Source organism: Megalops cyprinoides, chromosome 11 (genome assembly GCF_013368585.1).
Source record: "Megalops cyprinoides isolate fMegCyp1 chromosome 11, fMegCyp1.pri, whole genome shotgun sequence".
NCBI lineage: Eukaryota > Metazoa > Chordata > Actinopteri > Elopiformes > Megalopidae > Megalops > Megalops cyprinoides.
In genome coordinates this window covers 18,812,560-18,831,365 of record NC_050593.1, presented here as the reverse complement: position 1 = coordinate 18,831,365, position 18,806 = coordinate 18,812,560, and the positions used below count along the sequence as shown (strand labels likewise).

Here is an 18,806-nt window from a genome sequence, read left to right as displayed (position 1 = left end):
GTTTTGCCCTAATAATAGCCAAACTGCTTCTTGTTTGCCCTTGTTTTTCTTAAAATACAAAAAAACTCAACCTGTATATAATAGGAGACACATAATTAAGTTTTTTCATGAGAAAAGGTGTAGGAAAATGTTCTCCCATGTCCTCTCATGTACTGAACCAGTCCTATCCAGTAACAACAGCCATTAGCGTTTTCATTTCTGTCATATAGGGATCACCAGCTCCTTTAAATGATACATTATGAGGAGTGATTTGGTGTGAAAGAGTTATCGTTCTGCTTGTTATACAGCTCAAAATTGTAACTGCGAATGAGCATGTTAGGGGAAACAATGCATTACCGTAAATGTATTCTGTGTTTTTCAGCGTCGCACCACGGAGAAGAAGGTTTTCTGCTCCTAACGGCCTGAAGTCATAAAAAAGGTTTTATTTCCACGGAAATTAGTATATGCTCCTCTCATATAAACCTCATGGACACAAGTCTAAAAATCCAGACTCAACTCAATATTCAACAACAAACCTTTACACCTCATTATTGAAGCAACAGCAACAGCATACAGCAACAATATATCCCTGACTGACTTGAGGCATTCACAGTCCTCCTAACTGCACCATAAAATAAGATCCATTTGCAGGCATGTGAGACCTATACCACGCTAAGGTGAATGGAGATTAGGTTTCAATAAGCTCTAAGGGGCTCCCCTGCAGGAGACTGCGATGGAACCATAGGATTTGCTCAAGTGGTGTGTAATGAACTTGTTTTCAGCTTTTTAGCAACAGGGGGAAAAAAGTATCTATCTACAGGGCATGCTGGAGGATTAAGATAAATGACTATTGATGAACAGACCTCTAGGATCTGGATTTAAGTACAATTTGGGCTGGGATTGCATTAACACCCTATACTATTGCACAAAGCAGAAGCAGACATTCCCTGTCTCAGGCAAGAACAAGCTAATCCCGCTCTCCAGGCTCTAGATGACTTTAGATGTTCATTATGACTGTGGTCTTAATTATTCAGTCATACTCATCAAACATGTAGGTGGAGGGAAATGACTTAAATCCCAGAACAGGATTCCTTTATTTATTAACTTATGTTTAATAATAAAACAGGTTCACAAAAAACAGGACTAATGACATCAGCACATCTCAGTGGTACAGGGATATGTGAGAGCAATCAGAGGAAAACAGGAGAAGAAAACAGAAACATAATGAAGTTAAGAATACATGATCTTTTTCCACTTAAGTATACCTCTTTAATCATCTTTAATTCTTTAGTGAAACACACCAGCACAAAGAAGGATGAATTTAAAGTCAGCTCCTGTCTGGAGCAATTGAGAAAAGGCAGAAGGGGTTTACCTCACAGTGGGCTCATTTCTGTCCCGATAAATGTTGATCCGGCCAACAAATCTGAAGGCAGACAAAAGGTACATTTTCAGCTGGACTTCCAATGTGGGTGTGCATACGAGAGAGAGAGACAGTGATAGATATGTTCTTCTCTGTGCTCCAGATTCTGTGTGTAAATATGAACACGTGAGAGGGCACGTTCATGTGTGTATGTAATGTGTGAGTGTTAATGCCTTAAGCCAGCTTGCACTTTCCATTACTAGGATAACAAATGCACACAGGCCTGAACAGAGAGGTACAAGCTTAGCTGTAATTGTCAGGAGTGCGGCCAACTGTCCTCAATGACAAACTGTGACCCATTTCATTCACGGTCACCTCTCCATGCTGGTGTTCTCTGTGGTGTCCCTGTCACTCACTTGTATAGGTCAGGCTGCGGTTGTTCACATTCGATAGTGGCCTGCAAGGTGTCCACCTCCTGCTCCATGTTAAAGGCCTTTGTGTCCTGCACAGCATAGTAGGTCTTTGTGGAGTGAGGAGGACATGAGCAAAGAGAGAAAGAGGAAGAGAAGAAGAGAGAGAAGAGAAATAAATATATGAATCATTCTCAGGTTGTTCTGACACCTGAAGTTAGCAGGGCACATGATATTTAGATGCAGATAGGCCCTCGTAATATGCTTTAATGTTACAGAGAAAGAAAACACAACAAAAGGCACTGTTAATTGGTCTATTGATCTTGGTCACATGCAGAGTGCTCACTGCTTGCCCCTTCAGGCTATGACAGGCAACAATATACTGGGTGACTTGTGAGTCCTTCTCCTGCACATTTGTTCTGGGTCTGTTGCTCCGTCTCTACCTCTAATTCACTCTGTGCCTCAGTTTCCCCTCTCATTCTCTCAGATTTAAACTCAAATTCACATAATTGCATTATTATCATGTTGGAAACAGTTTCAATACTGATGAATCTATGAGTAAAACAAACCAGCTCTCTCTCTCTCTTTATCTGTCTGTGTTCTTCAGTCTCTCCCTCCCCCTGTTTCTCTCTCTTTCCCTGATCTGTGTGAATCTGTCTGACTCTATGAATCAGTGACTGCTCAGGCATTGTTGCCATTGGGAACTATGGAACTGCTGTACTTTTAGTAGATGGGGGAACACAAGACTTAGTACTTTACTCTCCAACTGGGGGAGGTCCTATACATCATTGCTTCAGCATACCCACTCAGAACAGAAAGGGCTATAAAATGGTACCTCTCTGTAAGGTACAACCAGCCAAGTCTAGACTTTACCACCCACTCTTCCTCCTGAATACAAGAGAGGGGTGACTCACTGTTACTCATCAAACTCATTGCATTGTTCATTAGGTAGCTCCATGATAAGAAGGATGCTGCCTCTGTGTTTTATGAAAAACTCCAATGTCTTTTAACTGTCATTGCTAAAATGCAGAGGTGTTATTACTGCTGCCACAGTCACCATGAAATCAGTTCTGTCAGTTCTAAATAATGTCTTGCCACATCAACTTTTTTTGCCTTGCTCAAAACTGAACTGGGACAAAAAAAAAAACATAAAATCAATTTGGCAAGGTATGAGAAAAAAAAAACTCTGCTTCTCTCAACAGAATAACTCATAGAAACGCAAAGCATGAAAGTAGGGCACTCTTTTACCTTGTGACTGGATTCCCCGTCCAAGCTGGCTGTTGTGACAAAACTGGTGCCATCCTCCCGACTGGTGGACAGGAGGATGAGGTCGCAGGGGAATGTCTCATCCTCCTTCACCAGGACAATGTCACCCACCTGAGGTGACACAAATGCATGGAGTTATCACACACATATAAAGAGTAGGGACCTACGGGGGACAGGACAGTGGAATCACTGGCCATCTTCCGCCGCAGACTGAAGACCCACCTCTTCAGATTGCATCTCAGTTGCAACTCAATCCCCACCCCCTATCACCTGCTACTTTGTATTACTTGCTGGTTGTTTTACCTGTAGTATCTAATGACTGTGATAACTGTGTTAACTTGTGGTAGGGCTCACTGGTCTGAGAGTGTTGTTAGCCTGGTCTGACACTTATGCTCATTCAACTTGAATGGATACACTTCCACCCTTTTGTGCTGGAAGTCACTCTGGATAAGAGTGTCTGCTAAATGAATGTAATGTAATGTAATGTACAGAGATGAAGCTTTGTAGTTTTTTTCCTGTACCATAGTAGCAAAGTTACAGGAAACATATTACAGGAAACATTTCTCTCTGAAAACAAGTTTATTACACATTGGTGGATTGATATGTTATGGAGATTTCTCAGTAAAACATTTAGAAGATTGCAATCATATTCATATTTCAAGGAGACTTAAAAAAAATCTATTATTACTTGCCCTTTGCCCCTTCCTCCCCATCAGCATATAAACCCCAGCCAAGCAGAGAGAATTCATCTCATTTGCCTTGTCCTGCTATATTCCATTTGCACAGGATCTTGTGTTGCATAACAGATTATGAAAGCCTGGTGGCTTAGCGGAGACTAAGTATTAACTCACGGTGGCAAAACACACGGCTCATGTTCTTTTCTCCATTTTAGCACATTTCACTTGCCAGACACACTGCATATCTCTGAATCTTCTATTTGATTAGCTTTTAGCTAATTCCCTCAAAATAGCACATCTACCACCAGCTGGAAACAATACAGTACCTAAAATTATGCAAAGCAGATGTGTAAGAGGATTCACAAAAGTAAAACAGGTTCATGGTGATGGGTGCAACAACACAGCATGTCCAGAGAGCAGAGAGACCTGCAGTGCATATACACAGAGGAATCATTCTGAGACTTTTATGAGGGGTCATCAAGATTATAGTTATGGTTGGCAAGGGCCCTTTAACTTTTAATTGAGAGGAACAGACTGATACATACATGATGGGGAGATCTTCAAGTCAATTAATTTGTTTCAATGTAAGGGAATACAAAGTGTAGTTCTTCATAAATTACTCTTAAAAGAGCCTAGCAACACTGAATAAAATGTCAAAAAGTATCCCAAAAAACCCACCAGCAGGGTTCCTCTCTGTTGTAAGCACTGTCCCCTTCAAAAGACCCCTCTTTCATTGTTATAAGGCCTGTCTCAGCTGTAAGCACTGTCTCTCTCAGATGTAAGCACCGTCTTTTTCTGCTGTAAGTGCTGCCTCTCTCAGCTGTAGGGCCTGTATCTATCTGTGGTAAGTGCTGCCTCTCTCAGCTGTAAGGCCTGTATCTATCTGTGGTAAGTGCTGCCTCTCTCAGCTGTAGGGCCTGTATCTATCTGTGGTAAGTGCTGTCTTTCCCAGCTGTAAACCCTGTCTCCCGCAGCTCTAAGCTGCGTTTCACTCAGCTCTAAGTGGTGTCTCTGTCAGCTCTAAGCGGCGTCTCTGGCTCTTACCCGAAGCTTGCGGCTCTGCTTCCTTACCACCTTGCCTTGCTGGATGATGTGGACGGGACACTGGTTGATGGCATTGTCTGCTTTGTGCCGGAGCCAGTCCTCATAGCCCTGAGGATGAAGAGAGGGGACAGGTGGGGAAGAGGGAATGGAAGAGAGGACATGTGAAGGACAGGAAACAGATGACAGAGGAACAGGAGGAAAGAGGCCATGTAATGGGTGGGGGTGACAGGGAGGGGCATTTAGGGAGACGGGACAGAACAGAAGAGATTTTGGGTATGGTAAATGGGAGACAAGATAAGAAAGAGAAGGTAAAAGAGAGAAGAGATGGGCAGAGATGGAGGCAGGGCACATGAGAATGTATTCAGAGGTGTTTGCTCTCTTTCACACAGGCTGAGTGTGATAACCAGCCCTTGCAGAAAACGGCTGATTTACAGCTGGGTAATTCTTCAACTTCTCTTACAACACAGTGACCTATTTTTTCTTTGCTATGATTTATGATCGAAGTTGGCTCTGGCCTTATTACCCAGGAGTGCCCTATATTTCATTAACATTATCACATCTGTCTCAGCTGGTTGCCTGTCATTTGCCACATAAAGTTATACTCTGAAAATATAATATAAACAAATAAACATTTTAATTTCACAAAGTAGTCATTTCACTGCTTCCTTAGGAAAGTATATGCCAGAAATTGTATGCGTGTGTGTGTGTTTGTGTGTGTGTGTGTGTGTGTGTGTGTGTGTGTGTGCGTGTGTGTGTGCTTGCGTGTGTTTGTGCCAGTCAGGTCACCATCTCTGGAATTAGGAGTGAAGCCATGCCAAAATCAATACTGATCCATTATTCTGATCCAAAATCTACACTGACATTGAAAGACAGCAACATAAATTAGGTCCATCCAAGTCAATCCAAACAAAAACTAAACTCATCATTCAACTCTAAAAGTACAAAACCACACTGAGATGAAATCTCTTTCCACACGACCACAAACACTTCACTTGCTCACACATAAAATCACATAATTGCCTCAATACAATGTCCACATACAAGCTAACAACTCCCCACCTCTTCATACATGCAAATGGCCACGTTTCCTCACTCATGACCTCCACATTACATTATATTACATTATTGTCATTTAGGAGACATTCTTATCCAGAGCAACTGAAATTGGTTACAATTTTATCCATTTATACAGCTGGATATTTACTGAGACAATTCTGGTACCTTGCCCAAGGGTACAGCAGCAGGGCCCCATCAGGGAATCGAACTGGCAGTTGTAACCTTTCAGTTACAAGCCCTGCTCCTTACCACTATGCTACACTGCTGCCCCTGCTTCTTACCACTATGCTACACTGCTGCCCACTACCTCACAATTTCTTCCCCAACTGACTGTGACCACAACCTTGTCATCTGTCCACGCATGGACTCATCAGCACCAGCTCACTGCTTATCAAAACATGCAGCTAATGAAGCCAAATGTGACCATACGCTCAACATGTGACCTCCTTCAAACATGGCATCTCTGTACTGTTGAGTGCAACAGAAACAGTGGACAATAAGTGTGACAGCGTCTTGTCACTGTCTGCGCACAGCACAGTTCATTAAGCATGGGGACCCTGTTGTGAAAGCTCCAATCACTGTGTCTGACATATGCACGCACAGAAACACTAGAAGCAGTACCAAGGAAGGCACTGTCAGTTCCTTCAAGGGAGGCACTATTCCACATGCAGCACTGCAGTGGTTACTAGGTTACTACCACCTGCACTCCAAAATGAAAACTTCCACAGGACATCTGTGTGGCAGCTTTTTAAATGCGGCCTTCAGAATGGTGGGCAATGAGGTTCAGAACAGGTTAGATGGTGCTGGACACTTATTCATTTATTATAGAATCTCATGAAGGAGTTATGTTGCTTGAGATGTGGCTCCCCTGGGGTCATCAAATGTGTCTCCATAGCCTGGGATTCTAGTTCCCTGTCCATATGACAGAGTGGCACTTCAGGTGGAGCCCCCTCTGATAGAGCACTCAATGGGTCATGAATGCTCTTTGCTCCAGAACAGGATACAGGATCTGGATCAAAGCTCCGCAAATCAGGACACACTCCTCATCTCCAAGGGCCTCCTCCCTGCTACACATGCAGCCATCTGCAGAATCCCCCTCCTGTGAGTGTGAGTGTGTGTGTGTGTGTGTGTGTGTGTGTGTGTATGAGTGAGTGATTGAGTGACTGAGTGTAAGGGAGTGTGTTAGGCAATGTTGGTGGCATGTCACCTGTTTGATGGCAGTGACAGTGATGACGAAGAAGAGGGGCAGTCCGCTGGTGATGGGACTTGTGGGTGTGTCGATGATGAGCTACGTGGGAAGGAAAGAAGCGGGGACAGAGGGAGAAGCATTGTTACTGACTCTGAAGACTTCAGCTCAAACAAGTACAGCAGCATTAATGTACTGAAGAAAGAACTGATCTCATGTGAACAACAGCTACCTCAACATCTGAACAATGATAGCTGAACAAAGATACCTGAACAAGAAATATGATGAGGAAGTAGAAATTTGCTATTCTCCTGAACTGCTCAAAGAGATTCTTCGGTACAAAATTCCAGAAGGTATACTGTGAGACAGAAACACAGAGATAATATGGTTAATCTGACAGTTTCTAAGAGGTTGAACACCTGGAGACATCTCCACATACAAACTCTCACAGAATGAAGGCAAGTGCAGTTCAATCACACCCAGATTGTCAGCTGGTCATCCACCTCATTAAAAATGATTTCTCATACCAATGGGCAAATGAAAGAAATAAAAATTCCCACCACCATTGCTTATTATATCATACGGTCTTTAACAGTGCGGTGGTGGCATAAATTGATATCACCTACTATACAGTGATTGTTGTTTATTTATAATAGAGGTATTAGCAGAACAGAAGTGTGTTACTGAGGACAAAGTTAACAGAACTCTACTGAATATATGCTGACAAGATCCCTCCCACATCTCCATCAGCACTGCCTGTTTGTGATGATATCAGACCACTCTGCACTCACCTTGGAGGAGACAATCCTGTTGTCAGGGTATCTTTGAGGGATGTATGCCTCTGCTCCAGGGGGAGGCTGTCGGTGACCGACGTACACTGTCCTGTTGTCCACCCAGTTCTCTTCTCCAGCACACTGCCAAAAAGAGGAGGACGGTACCGAGGTGAACCTCAAGGTAAGGATCAGGGGTGTCAGAAGACAACAGTTAAAAATCATGAGAACTTTTGTCTGGCATGTATGAAAAAATGGGCTGTCATGTCCTCAATCAATAAATGTTTATTGACTACATGAAGAAACAGTACAGTGGAATGGATTGAAACAGTGCATGTTGTTTTATTTCCAACAGAAAAGAGAGAAGGAGAAAGTCTGTGCGTGAGAGAGAGAGAACAGGGGATGACAGCCAGGAGAATGAGAGAGAAAGAGACATGAGAGAAAGAGAAATGAGGGAAAGAGACAAAAGGGAAGGTGAGACAGAGAGCAGACAAAATGGGGGAGGGTGAAGAAGAGATATAATTGAAGGAACGATAGAAAGAGATATGGAGGTATGAATCAGGAGACAGTCAGAATAGAAACTGTACAGAATCAAGAATGGAACAGAGCCATTCTATCTCTATGTGCCCTCTGGCAGAGATAAAGGCTCCCACACAATCACAGACAAATCTCAACATACAGATTGTGCTCCGCTCCGCTTTAATGTGGTGTAGTAGGTCAACTTTTACATTTACATCTATGCATTTGACAGATGCTCTTATTCAGAGCGACTTAAAGTGCATTCAACAGTGTTAGGCAATTAAACAGAGAGATGTATTTATTCACTTGTGAAACATTTGTATGACTGCCTGATCATTAGGATCACCTCCACTGATCCGCACACTTCGCTGTGTGCATTCAAAACATGTGCATAACGTGTCCACTATTGCACAGTTCTAGTAGTTATCAGCGGAAAGTATGTAATTAGGCAGTAGCTGGAAATTAAAGTAGAGTTACTCGGGTGAAGGGCTCCTGAGATACATGCCTCTGTAGCATTTGCCCACAGCTTTTATTGTGGGCCATTTAATGTTGACAGAAGATGGACAGTGCTAAATAAAGAAAGCATTGTCTGAGGACTGAGATAGTTATTGCTGTATCTAGAGTGTGCCTGGAACTCATGAGTAGCCTTGTAGATAGCCTTTCTGGCTGTTTTCCAATTGGTATGAGGAATACAGAAGCATTACAATACATGAGAATTCTTAAAGAGATAAGCAAGCCACAACTAAACAGCCACCTTCACTGAAAGCTGCAAAGACACTGTTGCTCTTTGCATAGATGAAGCCCTCCTACGGTCACTCCATACAGAGCACAGGCTCTCTGGAACTCCTGCATCACAGATCCTCGCCTACAGGGTTATCAGTGACTCCATGTGAGAGAGGGGTCAGCGTGGCAGCTGCAGGATCCAGCATTGACCCCAAGCCCCGTTTCAACCTCCACCCACTGCAGCAGAGATTACATCAGAGCAAGACGCATGTTTAGCGATTATGCAATTGCATAACAACTGCGACTGTTTACTCGCTGAGCTTTACATACAAATCCAGAGATGATGTTAGAGCAAAGCAATACCAGGACGAGTGCTGCAAAATGGGGAATAAACCATAGTCTGCTATAGTAACGTACAACAGCTGTCACACCATGGCTTTGTGGAGAAGTGGAACCCTCGCTTGTGTTTCACAGAGAGATTTGACTCCCAACCATGAAAAATAAATAAATAAATAATACACCTGCAGAAGACCCACACTGCAGCTGTCTCCAGGGACTACTAGCATTGTCCGCATCAGCATAAAGGTAAAAGGACAGAGTTTACTATGGTACAATATGCCATGCTGCTATTCCAATCTTTGTTACATAACCACACGGGTCTGTACTCATCAGAGAATCATAGCATCATGACAGACATTTCTGGGATGGAGTCCAATGAGGCTTTATCGTATAACATTATAATCAATACATGTTTGAGAAATTAAACTGGGGATTAGGAAGGGATGTGGCTGATATCTCCTTTTTTTACCTCTCCGTTCCTCCTTCTCCTTCTGTGACATTCCCACCTCCGGTGAGGAAGCTTAATGCCCTGTGGGTGTAACAGCTGGTCTGTGGAGTTCTGGGAGAGCTGAGCCCTCTCAATCAGCCCTAATCCTCTGTGCTGCAAGGCCCTGAGACTCCCATGCAGCACCACCAGGCTGCTGCTGCTATGCATTGTTGGAGGAGCGCTTGCCACTTTAAGAGATGGGAAGAGGATGCTGGCAGCACCACGCGCCAGTTGAAGTGACTGGCACCAGTTTGCCCACCTCCGAGTATCACTCTGACCGGCACACACTCAAGCTCCCCTCCACCATGCTTACTTGCTCCCTGGCAGCTGGCTACCGCAAGCACGTTGCACCGCGTCCCCTCCCCTGCGCGGTAATGGGGACTGACAGTAATCCGTGGAGAGTGAATGGGATTGGGTTTTTCGGGAACTCAATGGCCCAGTTTTCTCTACCGGGCTCAGGGTTAACTTGTGAAGCTTGGGGTGAGGTTACTAAGGTACACAGTGGGCTGATCCACCAGAGAGCGGAGACCCGGTGAGACACCAGAGATGATGATGGGAAGACCAGAGAATGTTTACTTACAGGGTCTTTTGGGGGGGGGGGGGGGGGGTTAAATGAATAACTAACATTATAGCAAACATTTATCAAACACTGCACAGAATGACCAAGTGCAGGTGTGGGACATTTCGGAAGCTGAATTCAGACCAGAAGACCACCACTCTCTCATCTCTGCATTCCTAATGACAATGGTCTCTGACAGAAGACAGAATGCAGGTCTGTACAGCTATCCTCAGCTAATTGGAAACCATCATCAACTCCACCCCAATGCATTATTCATATCTGTGCATTTCTTTGGCAGACACACTTATACAGAATGACTTACAAGGCTTGTCATGGCCAGATACATTAAGCACAAGACACATGCAGCACATATAACAAGAACATGAGCAAATACCAGCCATAAACATGGTAAAAGAGAATGAACTTGAAATATAGTGCTAAAACATCAGCACTTAACAGTGACTGTTTTAGCATTTAGCAAACAGTGCTGAACAATAATCATTCAAGGGCAAAATACCTGCATCATAAATATGCATAGACCGTGATAATGATATCATTAGCATCACTTTCTATCATAATGTTTACATGGTATCAAATGATCCATGAAACCAAGGTTACCTTATATCATGCAAGTGACAAAGATCCTGAGAAGCCCCATATAACACATTTAACTACCTAATAATGATTAACTATAATAGGAATTGGGAAATACAGTGAAATACAACACATACTTGTCTATTGCATAATGCTCTTCTAACAATATCTGTGACTGTCCACACTGTCTGTTGTAAAATCCTGCAGATTTGCCTCTAGAGGAATGCCCCATCACTATCATGTCCATCCATGCCCTTCCCTCTCTCCATGACAGTCTGTTCTTCTGTTTTTCTGCCACAGCTTCACAGTTCGGGATGAAGCCAGAATATCCCTGACCGGCTCATTGTTTGGGCTCCCATTTGCTGAACTACCCCATGAATATCCTATTGTTTCAGACCCCTTCGGCGAGGGAGTCACCGTCCACCAGCAGACGTGACGACACTGCTGTCCATCCAAGAGCCAAGTTCTAGTGGACGCCACAAGCCAGTCAAGCGCAGGGTTCCCACAGCAAAGCATCTCAATGTAACATACATATTTCAAAACAGCATCTAAATGTATCAGACAAATACTTTTAGAAAGATATTTTAGCTGATTATCTAAAGGCTACAGACAAACTATTGCATAGGTCAATGATGTATTTTTTTCATGAAAAAGATCTCTTTGTTCTGCTCCTTAAACTGAGATGCCAGAGCAGAATGCATCATAAGCCTCACATATTGGTCATTTTTCATTGATGACCCAGTAAGGCGCTCATGGGAAGAGTAAAGGAGAACAGCTTGGCTGACTTGAAGCACTGCCAGTTCTGACACCCACGCACATCCATACTGGGCCCAGCTTCTCTAACAGAGACTAGTGCTCATTCCAGGAAGCATCTATGACAGGCTTACAGAATTCTAGGAAAGCAAATGTCTTCTACCCTACTGTAATCGAAACTTGTGTAGTTTTTTTAAAAAGAATAATTGAATACTTTAATTGTATAATGTTGTAAGGTAATGTAATATTACTATATATTAATATACAATTGCTATGTCTCCTCTTAAGTTCTACACACATTAAGGGAGCTGGTCCCTCACACCACCCAGAAGAAAGCAGATACCAGTATCCTCCATGATTTTGATGACAGCTTACTACATACAATGGACCTGCTATGAGGCAGATCATTGACTACACCAGATCAGTGTAGCACGGCTTCCACAGCAAAGATCACCTGCAACAATTTATTAACAACAGTTTTGATTGTGTTGTGTGTCCATGTCAGTATCATGCCACTTGAGGGACCTTACTCAGGTAGGTTGGAGAGTCAGAACAACTGAAATCAAACTAAGATGAGCAGTCATGTAGCATGTGTTGGCAAAGTGGAGGCAAAGTGAAATAGAATGTGACTGTATTTTCTTAAGTCCAACCCTTGGCGTGGAAGGTACACAATGTTGAAACCCAAGCAACACAGATATCATTACTGATACGATTATTATCATTAAGGTAGCTGAGAATCACAATAACAAGTTTTCTGCCTCCTGCAGAGACAGTCAACACACAACATATGGACAGAGAATCCAACAGCCACCCCGGAGAAGGTAATGGTCAGAAATAATCCCTAAAGCCAATAATGCCGAGAGTCAATCCACCTGATCAGCTTCTGTGAGCCACAGGGTGTCTGGGATGGATATGTCATGCTGGATAACTAAGAACCAGTGCTGTCCACCAAATAATCCAGAGGGCACCAACGGATACTGAGACAATAGAGACATGGATTAATGGACAAAAATGCAAAGTTACAGCTACCCATCCTTGTGACTGACAAAAAGAATCAAGCCAAAAGCACCAAATCAAAGACAACATATAGACCAGAGTAGCTAATCTGAAAATGACTACTAGTGCTCATGTTGGTTTCTGGAACAAGGAACTGTTATAATACTGCAACTGTGAGCAATATAACTTTGAATCTGCACCTTATCAGTGAGATCAGGCACAATTAGGATTATTATTTAATAACCACATGCATTTCAAAGACTCAACCCACAAAAATAACCCTAAAAATAAATTACCCTGACCCTGTTACCCTGACCAGTACTCCTGGTCATTAGTAACGTAACACATTTCCTCTGGTTTAAACCATACAGATTATTGTTTGACAGATATTAAAAAAAAAAAAAAAAAGTGCAACGATACTGCTTTACATGATCGTATGTAATCAAATGCCAAGGAAATCAAAGCAGCTCTATGTAGCTATGCCACCTGCCACCAGACAAATTCTTCACTTGAGGATGTCACAGAAAGGTCACACTATAGTCATGGCACCTAAACTACTCTACAATTTGACACCATAAACTTAAGGTAGAAATCAAGTTGGTGGTTTCTGTAGCTGTTTCTGTTTTTTTTTTTTTCTAGCATGACCAGAAAGTGAAACTGGATGGTGTTATATCTGCTAATAACTGTACTTGAAAAATCTTTCCCCTACTTTCTTTGGAAGACAAAAATGAAGATCAACCACATTTTGTTAAACATGGGGAAACTGAGATTGACTTAAACTGGGGAACACTGCAAGTATTATGTTGTTTCACTTTAAATACATTTGATTCCCTCTCAACCCATGTCTGTGGAGGGAGGGGAGGAGCTTAGCACTGGAGAGGACATCTGTCATTGGGAGAGGGGAAAGCATTGCAGTTGACAGTGACTGTAACCTGTAACTTGGACTCCACATTCCTCTATGCACACTCCATGATTTCAGATCGCAATGCTCCAGTGCCGTGGTCAGGCTAAACCAAGAATGCACAGTCCACCCTGCCAGCTCCTTTTCATAGCTATGCATCCCTGTATCACATACAACAGTGGGGCTCACATGGCATATCTTCTGTCTCTATTACATACAAACATTATAGGTGAAAATATTATGGCATTATTTTTGTGCTTAACATATGCCCTTACACTAGGTTGCCTAACAAAGGTGTTGTGTATAGTATAGGCTGTTTACAGCACTACATAGGCAATGAAATAATTGGGCACTGAAATAGTTTGGGGTAACACACCTTGCTCAAATGTTCCAATGAGATTTTGCATTTACAACCATCGAGTTACAGTACAAGCCTTGTTCCGGAAACACTACTCCATACAAAGGTTGAACCAACCTTTAGGTATGTAGCCTTCATTTCCAGGACATGACTGACAGTTACAAGGTTTGCATGAACTGGCTGAGAGGCCAGGAGCCAGAGAGCTCTATTCTCTGTCCATGGTTCAATGAGCAGGCATTCGGTGGCTTGATAAAAATACACGTCATGCATGCCGAAGCCTCTTGGATTTGGGTGCAGTCCACAGAGGGAGTGGAACTCTATGGCATACCGAGAGGAAGACAGACAGACCAGGGATTAGGAAAAAGGGCAAGAAACAAAGTGGAAGAGAGAGAGGGGAGCAAGAGCAGGAGAGAAGTAGACACAGATATAGGGTTTGTGGCTCTTTTTCCACAGCCACACTAATAGCACTGATGACAAGAAGAGATATGGCTCACTGCATAACCAAGTAAGTCTAAACCTGCAGGCTCCGCTGCGGCGTCTGGCTGAAGAGGCAGGGACAGAGTGACTGTTTATCCAAAGCTAAACGCATCCGCTTGTCTAAAGATAACTGCAAGTCACTGATGGGTAGGGCATAGGATCAGATGATCGAGCAGTCAAATCCAGGGCCAATCCCTGGTATTGTACCTTTCAGTCTAGGGACGTCCCCTCAATTGCAGTGAAAATCTAGCGGCAATAACACATTATGGACTGAACATAAGCGGCCTAAGCCCTCACAGAAAAAGTCAAAATGGATTAAATAATGTACTGTGAAGCCACATACACTCAACATATTTCTCTGAACACAAGACCCTATCCTATACAAAAACTGAGGGACACATTTAAATAAGAATGACGCTTTTTTGCTTCTTAAACAGTTCAGGTTTTTATAAGAATAAATTTGACATTCACACAAATTAATGATGAATGCAAATGTTACATTGAATAGATGCTGTGCTCACATCAGAGGGAAAGTCTTGAATGAGAGGGAGAGAGACTGCTTGGCAAAGAGATTGTTTGGCATTTCAGTCAAGATGCCAAGACATTTATCTCTACTTAACATGTTTCCATTGTTTGTTGTGATATTTCTGCACATTGATCAAAAAACCCTCATTCTTACCACAACATAATGCATTCCTTCTGTCCAGCATGTATTTGCAGGTTGGCACTAATATACTTTGCATCTTTGTTACTCCATGTATATTTGTTGCTTCTTGCTATATTTCTACAGGAAACAGTTTAAAGAAAACAGTTTCTTGTTGACAAACAATGTTATTGAAGGGTTATTTTTCATTGGCTGCAGCCTGTCCCTCACAGCTTGTAAAACCAGACACTGAACATAATTTGGATAAATCGCTGACAGGCCTGCTATAATTTCACTAGCAGCTTCTACTGTTCAGATTCCACTGTTATTTGGTAAAACTAAAATTTCAGCAGCACGTGCCAAACTCTAACAAGAACTTCAGTAAAACCTGCCTAAATCATAATGTGAGTACTTAGTTAACTATCTTTCTTGGCTGAATTCCCCTTTGCAACCTCCATAAATCGACTGTGAACATCAAACTGCAATAGTTATGACAGGAAACGTTATAAGAATCCTACTGTAAAAATCATGAGCTCTGAAGCCTAAGGTCGGACAGGGGCACAGTAGCATATGCTGATTGAGAATGCAGTCAACACACACCGATAAGACATAACAGCCTCTCTCTGGGGTAACAGACTTTGTTTACATACAGAGAGGAACATCCAAAAAAGCATGTTAAGATTGGTAGATTTCCAAACAAGCTCAGTAGAAGGATAAAGACCCTCATTAATATTTGGCACATTAACTAATATTATGAGTGATACTTGGCTTTTTTCTGTGACGTGTTTTGCTCCCTCAGATAGCCTCACTAAAGAATCCGTTGATCCACAGGGTGCTAAGCTCAGTCTTCTTCCAAATTGATTAGCTTTCAGCATTCAGCCTTTCTCCCCACAAAGCAATACATCATGCACTGTCTGCACTTAATCAAATAAAAGTAATGCTGTTTAGTCAGAGGACAGCCAGCTAAAAGCAACACTATACTATTTTCAGTCATAATTGTTCTGGGTCTGGACACCGTACCCAAGCGTATTTATAGCTAGGGAAGGAAAACAGCATTGAAAATAATAATAGAAAAATCAATACTGTCTTCTGTATTTGACCAAAGTTGCTGTTTTCACTGCCATGGTCATTTATAGAAACACCCGAAACATCACATTCTCCGGTTACATCAAGCCCTGCATTGATACTGAAGCACTCTTCTCTGTGAGTGGGGAGTCAGCTGAAGGTGCCATATGGCCTGCCCACTCCTTCACCTGGTGTTCATCTCTAAATATCCCTGCTTTTTGCATGCCTTTTAAATACAAAGCCCCCCCCCTTGGCTTGCTGTGAACGCATCAGCTGATATAATCATTTCTAAATTTACAGTTTTTGAAGTAATGACTAATCTGTTCTCAATATGTTCTAGGGGTAGTAGCATTCAGCTGACGTTTTGCACAATCGCACCTAACAGAAGGTCTACTAGAGGAGGAAGGCAATAGGTATCACTTTTGTCCAGTGAGGTCATCACTTCATGTGGGGTATTACAATAAGGCTATGAAGAGCCATACAAGAATAGGTTTGCTGCCAATATCATATCTCTGGGGCTGGCAAACATCTTTCTGGGCATCCACAGGTCAAACAAGGAACGCGCTAGAAGGAAAGAGAACTGTAGGAACACACAAATCATAAAACACGTGGCAAATAAATCCCTCTATGTTTCTCGTCTCCCTGCCTTTCCAACCGTTGATCAATTCCTCTTACCATTGCCGCTTAGCCATTTGGCAGCAAAGCAACAACAGTAAGGGGAATTAATCAACAGTTACACTGCTGATGCACTCTGAGAAATTACTGCTACTGTCTACCTGATCAGCTGTTACTTGCTACAAACTACACAGAAAATGGCAACAACTGATTTTAGTGCCATTTTGACCATTCTCTAAAACAGCATGAGTAGTTTGCTTCACAGCAACTGTTCATTTAACGTGCACATTTGATTGAAACTAAAAATTGATTTTGAGTTTTGGGACCAAGCACAAACCAATTAAACAGCCTAGCTGCTTTATGAATGCTTCTCTCGTTTCTTGGTCTCTCAGAGGACCACACTATTCATTTTAATAACCAGCTAGTCAAATGCCAGCAGTCAGTTCAGGTATCTGCGAGTCGCTCACAGCCACATTATCCCAGTGCCTGTGCCATGACTCACAATGGTGCTCTGTCACAGGGGGTTGGCTGGGTCAGTTAAAGCCAGAGCTGTGCCCTCCATCTGTCAGCACTTCACACTGTCTGCAATCAAACTGCACAAACTGCCCTGTGGGACAGGCTTTGCCACATTCGCCACATCAACGTGAAGCCATGCGCCACCGCCACCACCACCACCCACACAGCCGTGCCACGGCCAGCTGTTTGCAGAGAGCATCCAATCAGATTAAACTCTCCACAGCACTCATGACAGACAGTAAGGAGTATGCATTCTCTTGACTGTCCATCTTTTCTAATATCATGGTCTGAACATGCGTGGTAGCACTATTAAATTAATGTAAAAAGAGACAGCACTGATAGAATTTTTTTACCCATTTTAAGAAGGTATTCAGCCATTTCGAACTGCTGAACAGTTTATTATAGCTGGAAAAAAATTACTTCTTTCACCTTTCAAGAACGAGGTAAGTTACACCACATGACCCAGAGCAAGGAGAGTCGTCATGACATTACAAAAGGTACTCCCTAGATCAGGGGTTCAACCTTTCAGCCCTCTAGACCACATAACACACATTCCAGAAAGAAAGAGCTTTCAACCTCCACACCCATGAATTCTTCCCAAAAATATCAGCCTGCCTGACTCAACACTCCCAAAAGCCTTCCCAGTAGCCCACTTCACTTCAGGAGCAGAGAGGGTATAAGAATGCCTGTGATTCTGGGTTCTGAGGCTCGTTCACGTGAGCTCTGCTGGTGCTTATCATCTGTCGCTCCTGGAAAAGGAGGAGTTGTGCACAGAATCAGCTTTCAAAACACGGTGGCAGGGAGTCTGTGTATACAAGGATGTTATGGGAGTGACCGATAGAATGAGTAGGGTGGATGCAGATGCAGATGATATTAACTAATCTCTTAAAACCCAGAGTGCTGCCCGTGAACTCAATCTAGATGAGCATGTGAGCCTGCCGGTCCTTTAGAGTGGGCAGGGCTTTCAGTGTCACGTTTTGAAAATGTGACTAAGCTCCGCATAGCAAGGCACAGCTTTACAGAATGAGGTTATCAATCTGCCCTGTCCCTCTTGAACGTGGTGGTGTACAACTGAGAGAGACAATGCAGTAAAACTGTGGGACACCATAAGGAATGGATGAAGTGAAAAACAGCTCCATTCTACAAAAGACCCCCTAGCTCTAAAAGTTCTGTTAGTCCCACAAGCACCTCACAAAACCCTATTGGCTCTGACCTGAGAAAGTACACTTAAAGGCTTTGGGCATCAGAACTTCACAGCTGGTATTTGTCATTAATTTCACATTAGTGGGTCTGAGTCCCTTAATGAGCTACCTAATATAACCTATTTTTGCCCTCTTCCTACCCTAGACATTTCTGCAGAATATTCAGGTACATGTGGTTCTAGAAAACTCAGAGAAAGTCTCTTTACCCTCAAGCAACAGACAACCTGCCACCAACCTTCAACTGGCCCTGGTTACCCAAGGCAGAATCCTTAACATGACGTAGATTGGCTGAAGTTGCAACTGTGGAAAAT

General features: G+C 42.9%; 1 protein-coding gene across 2 annotated transcripts in view; it reads right to left on the bottom strand.

Moving 5' to 3' along the window:
• The window catches only part of LOC118785582 (probable phospholipid-transporting ATPase IH), a 61,183-nt gene that overhangs the window by 24,624 nt on the left and 17,753 nt on the right, over positions 1–18,806 (bottom strand). For both annotated transcript variants that reach the window (XM_036540361.1, XM_036540362.1), the window contains exons 2-9: positions 7,770–7,892; positions 7,247–7,336; positions 7,000–7,080; positions 4,737–4,844; positions 2,998–3,126; positions 1,756–1,859; positions 1,352–1,402; positions 337–401 (exon numbers count right to left, since the gene is read on the bottom strand). In XM_036540361.1, the coding sequence (XP_036396254.1) occupies positions 337–401; positions 1,352–1,402; positions 1,756–1,859; positions 2,998–3,126; positions 4,737–4,844; positions 7,000–7,080; positions 7,247–7,336; positions 7,770–7,892 (751 nt within the window). The remainder of the gene's footprint in view (positions 1–336; positions 402–1,351; positions 1,403–1,755; positions 1,860–2,997; positions 3,127–4,736; positions 4,845–6,999; positions 7,081–7,246; positions 7,337–7,769; positions 7,893–18,806) is intronic.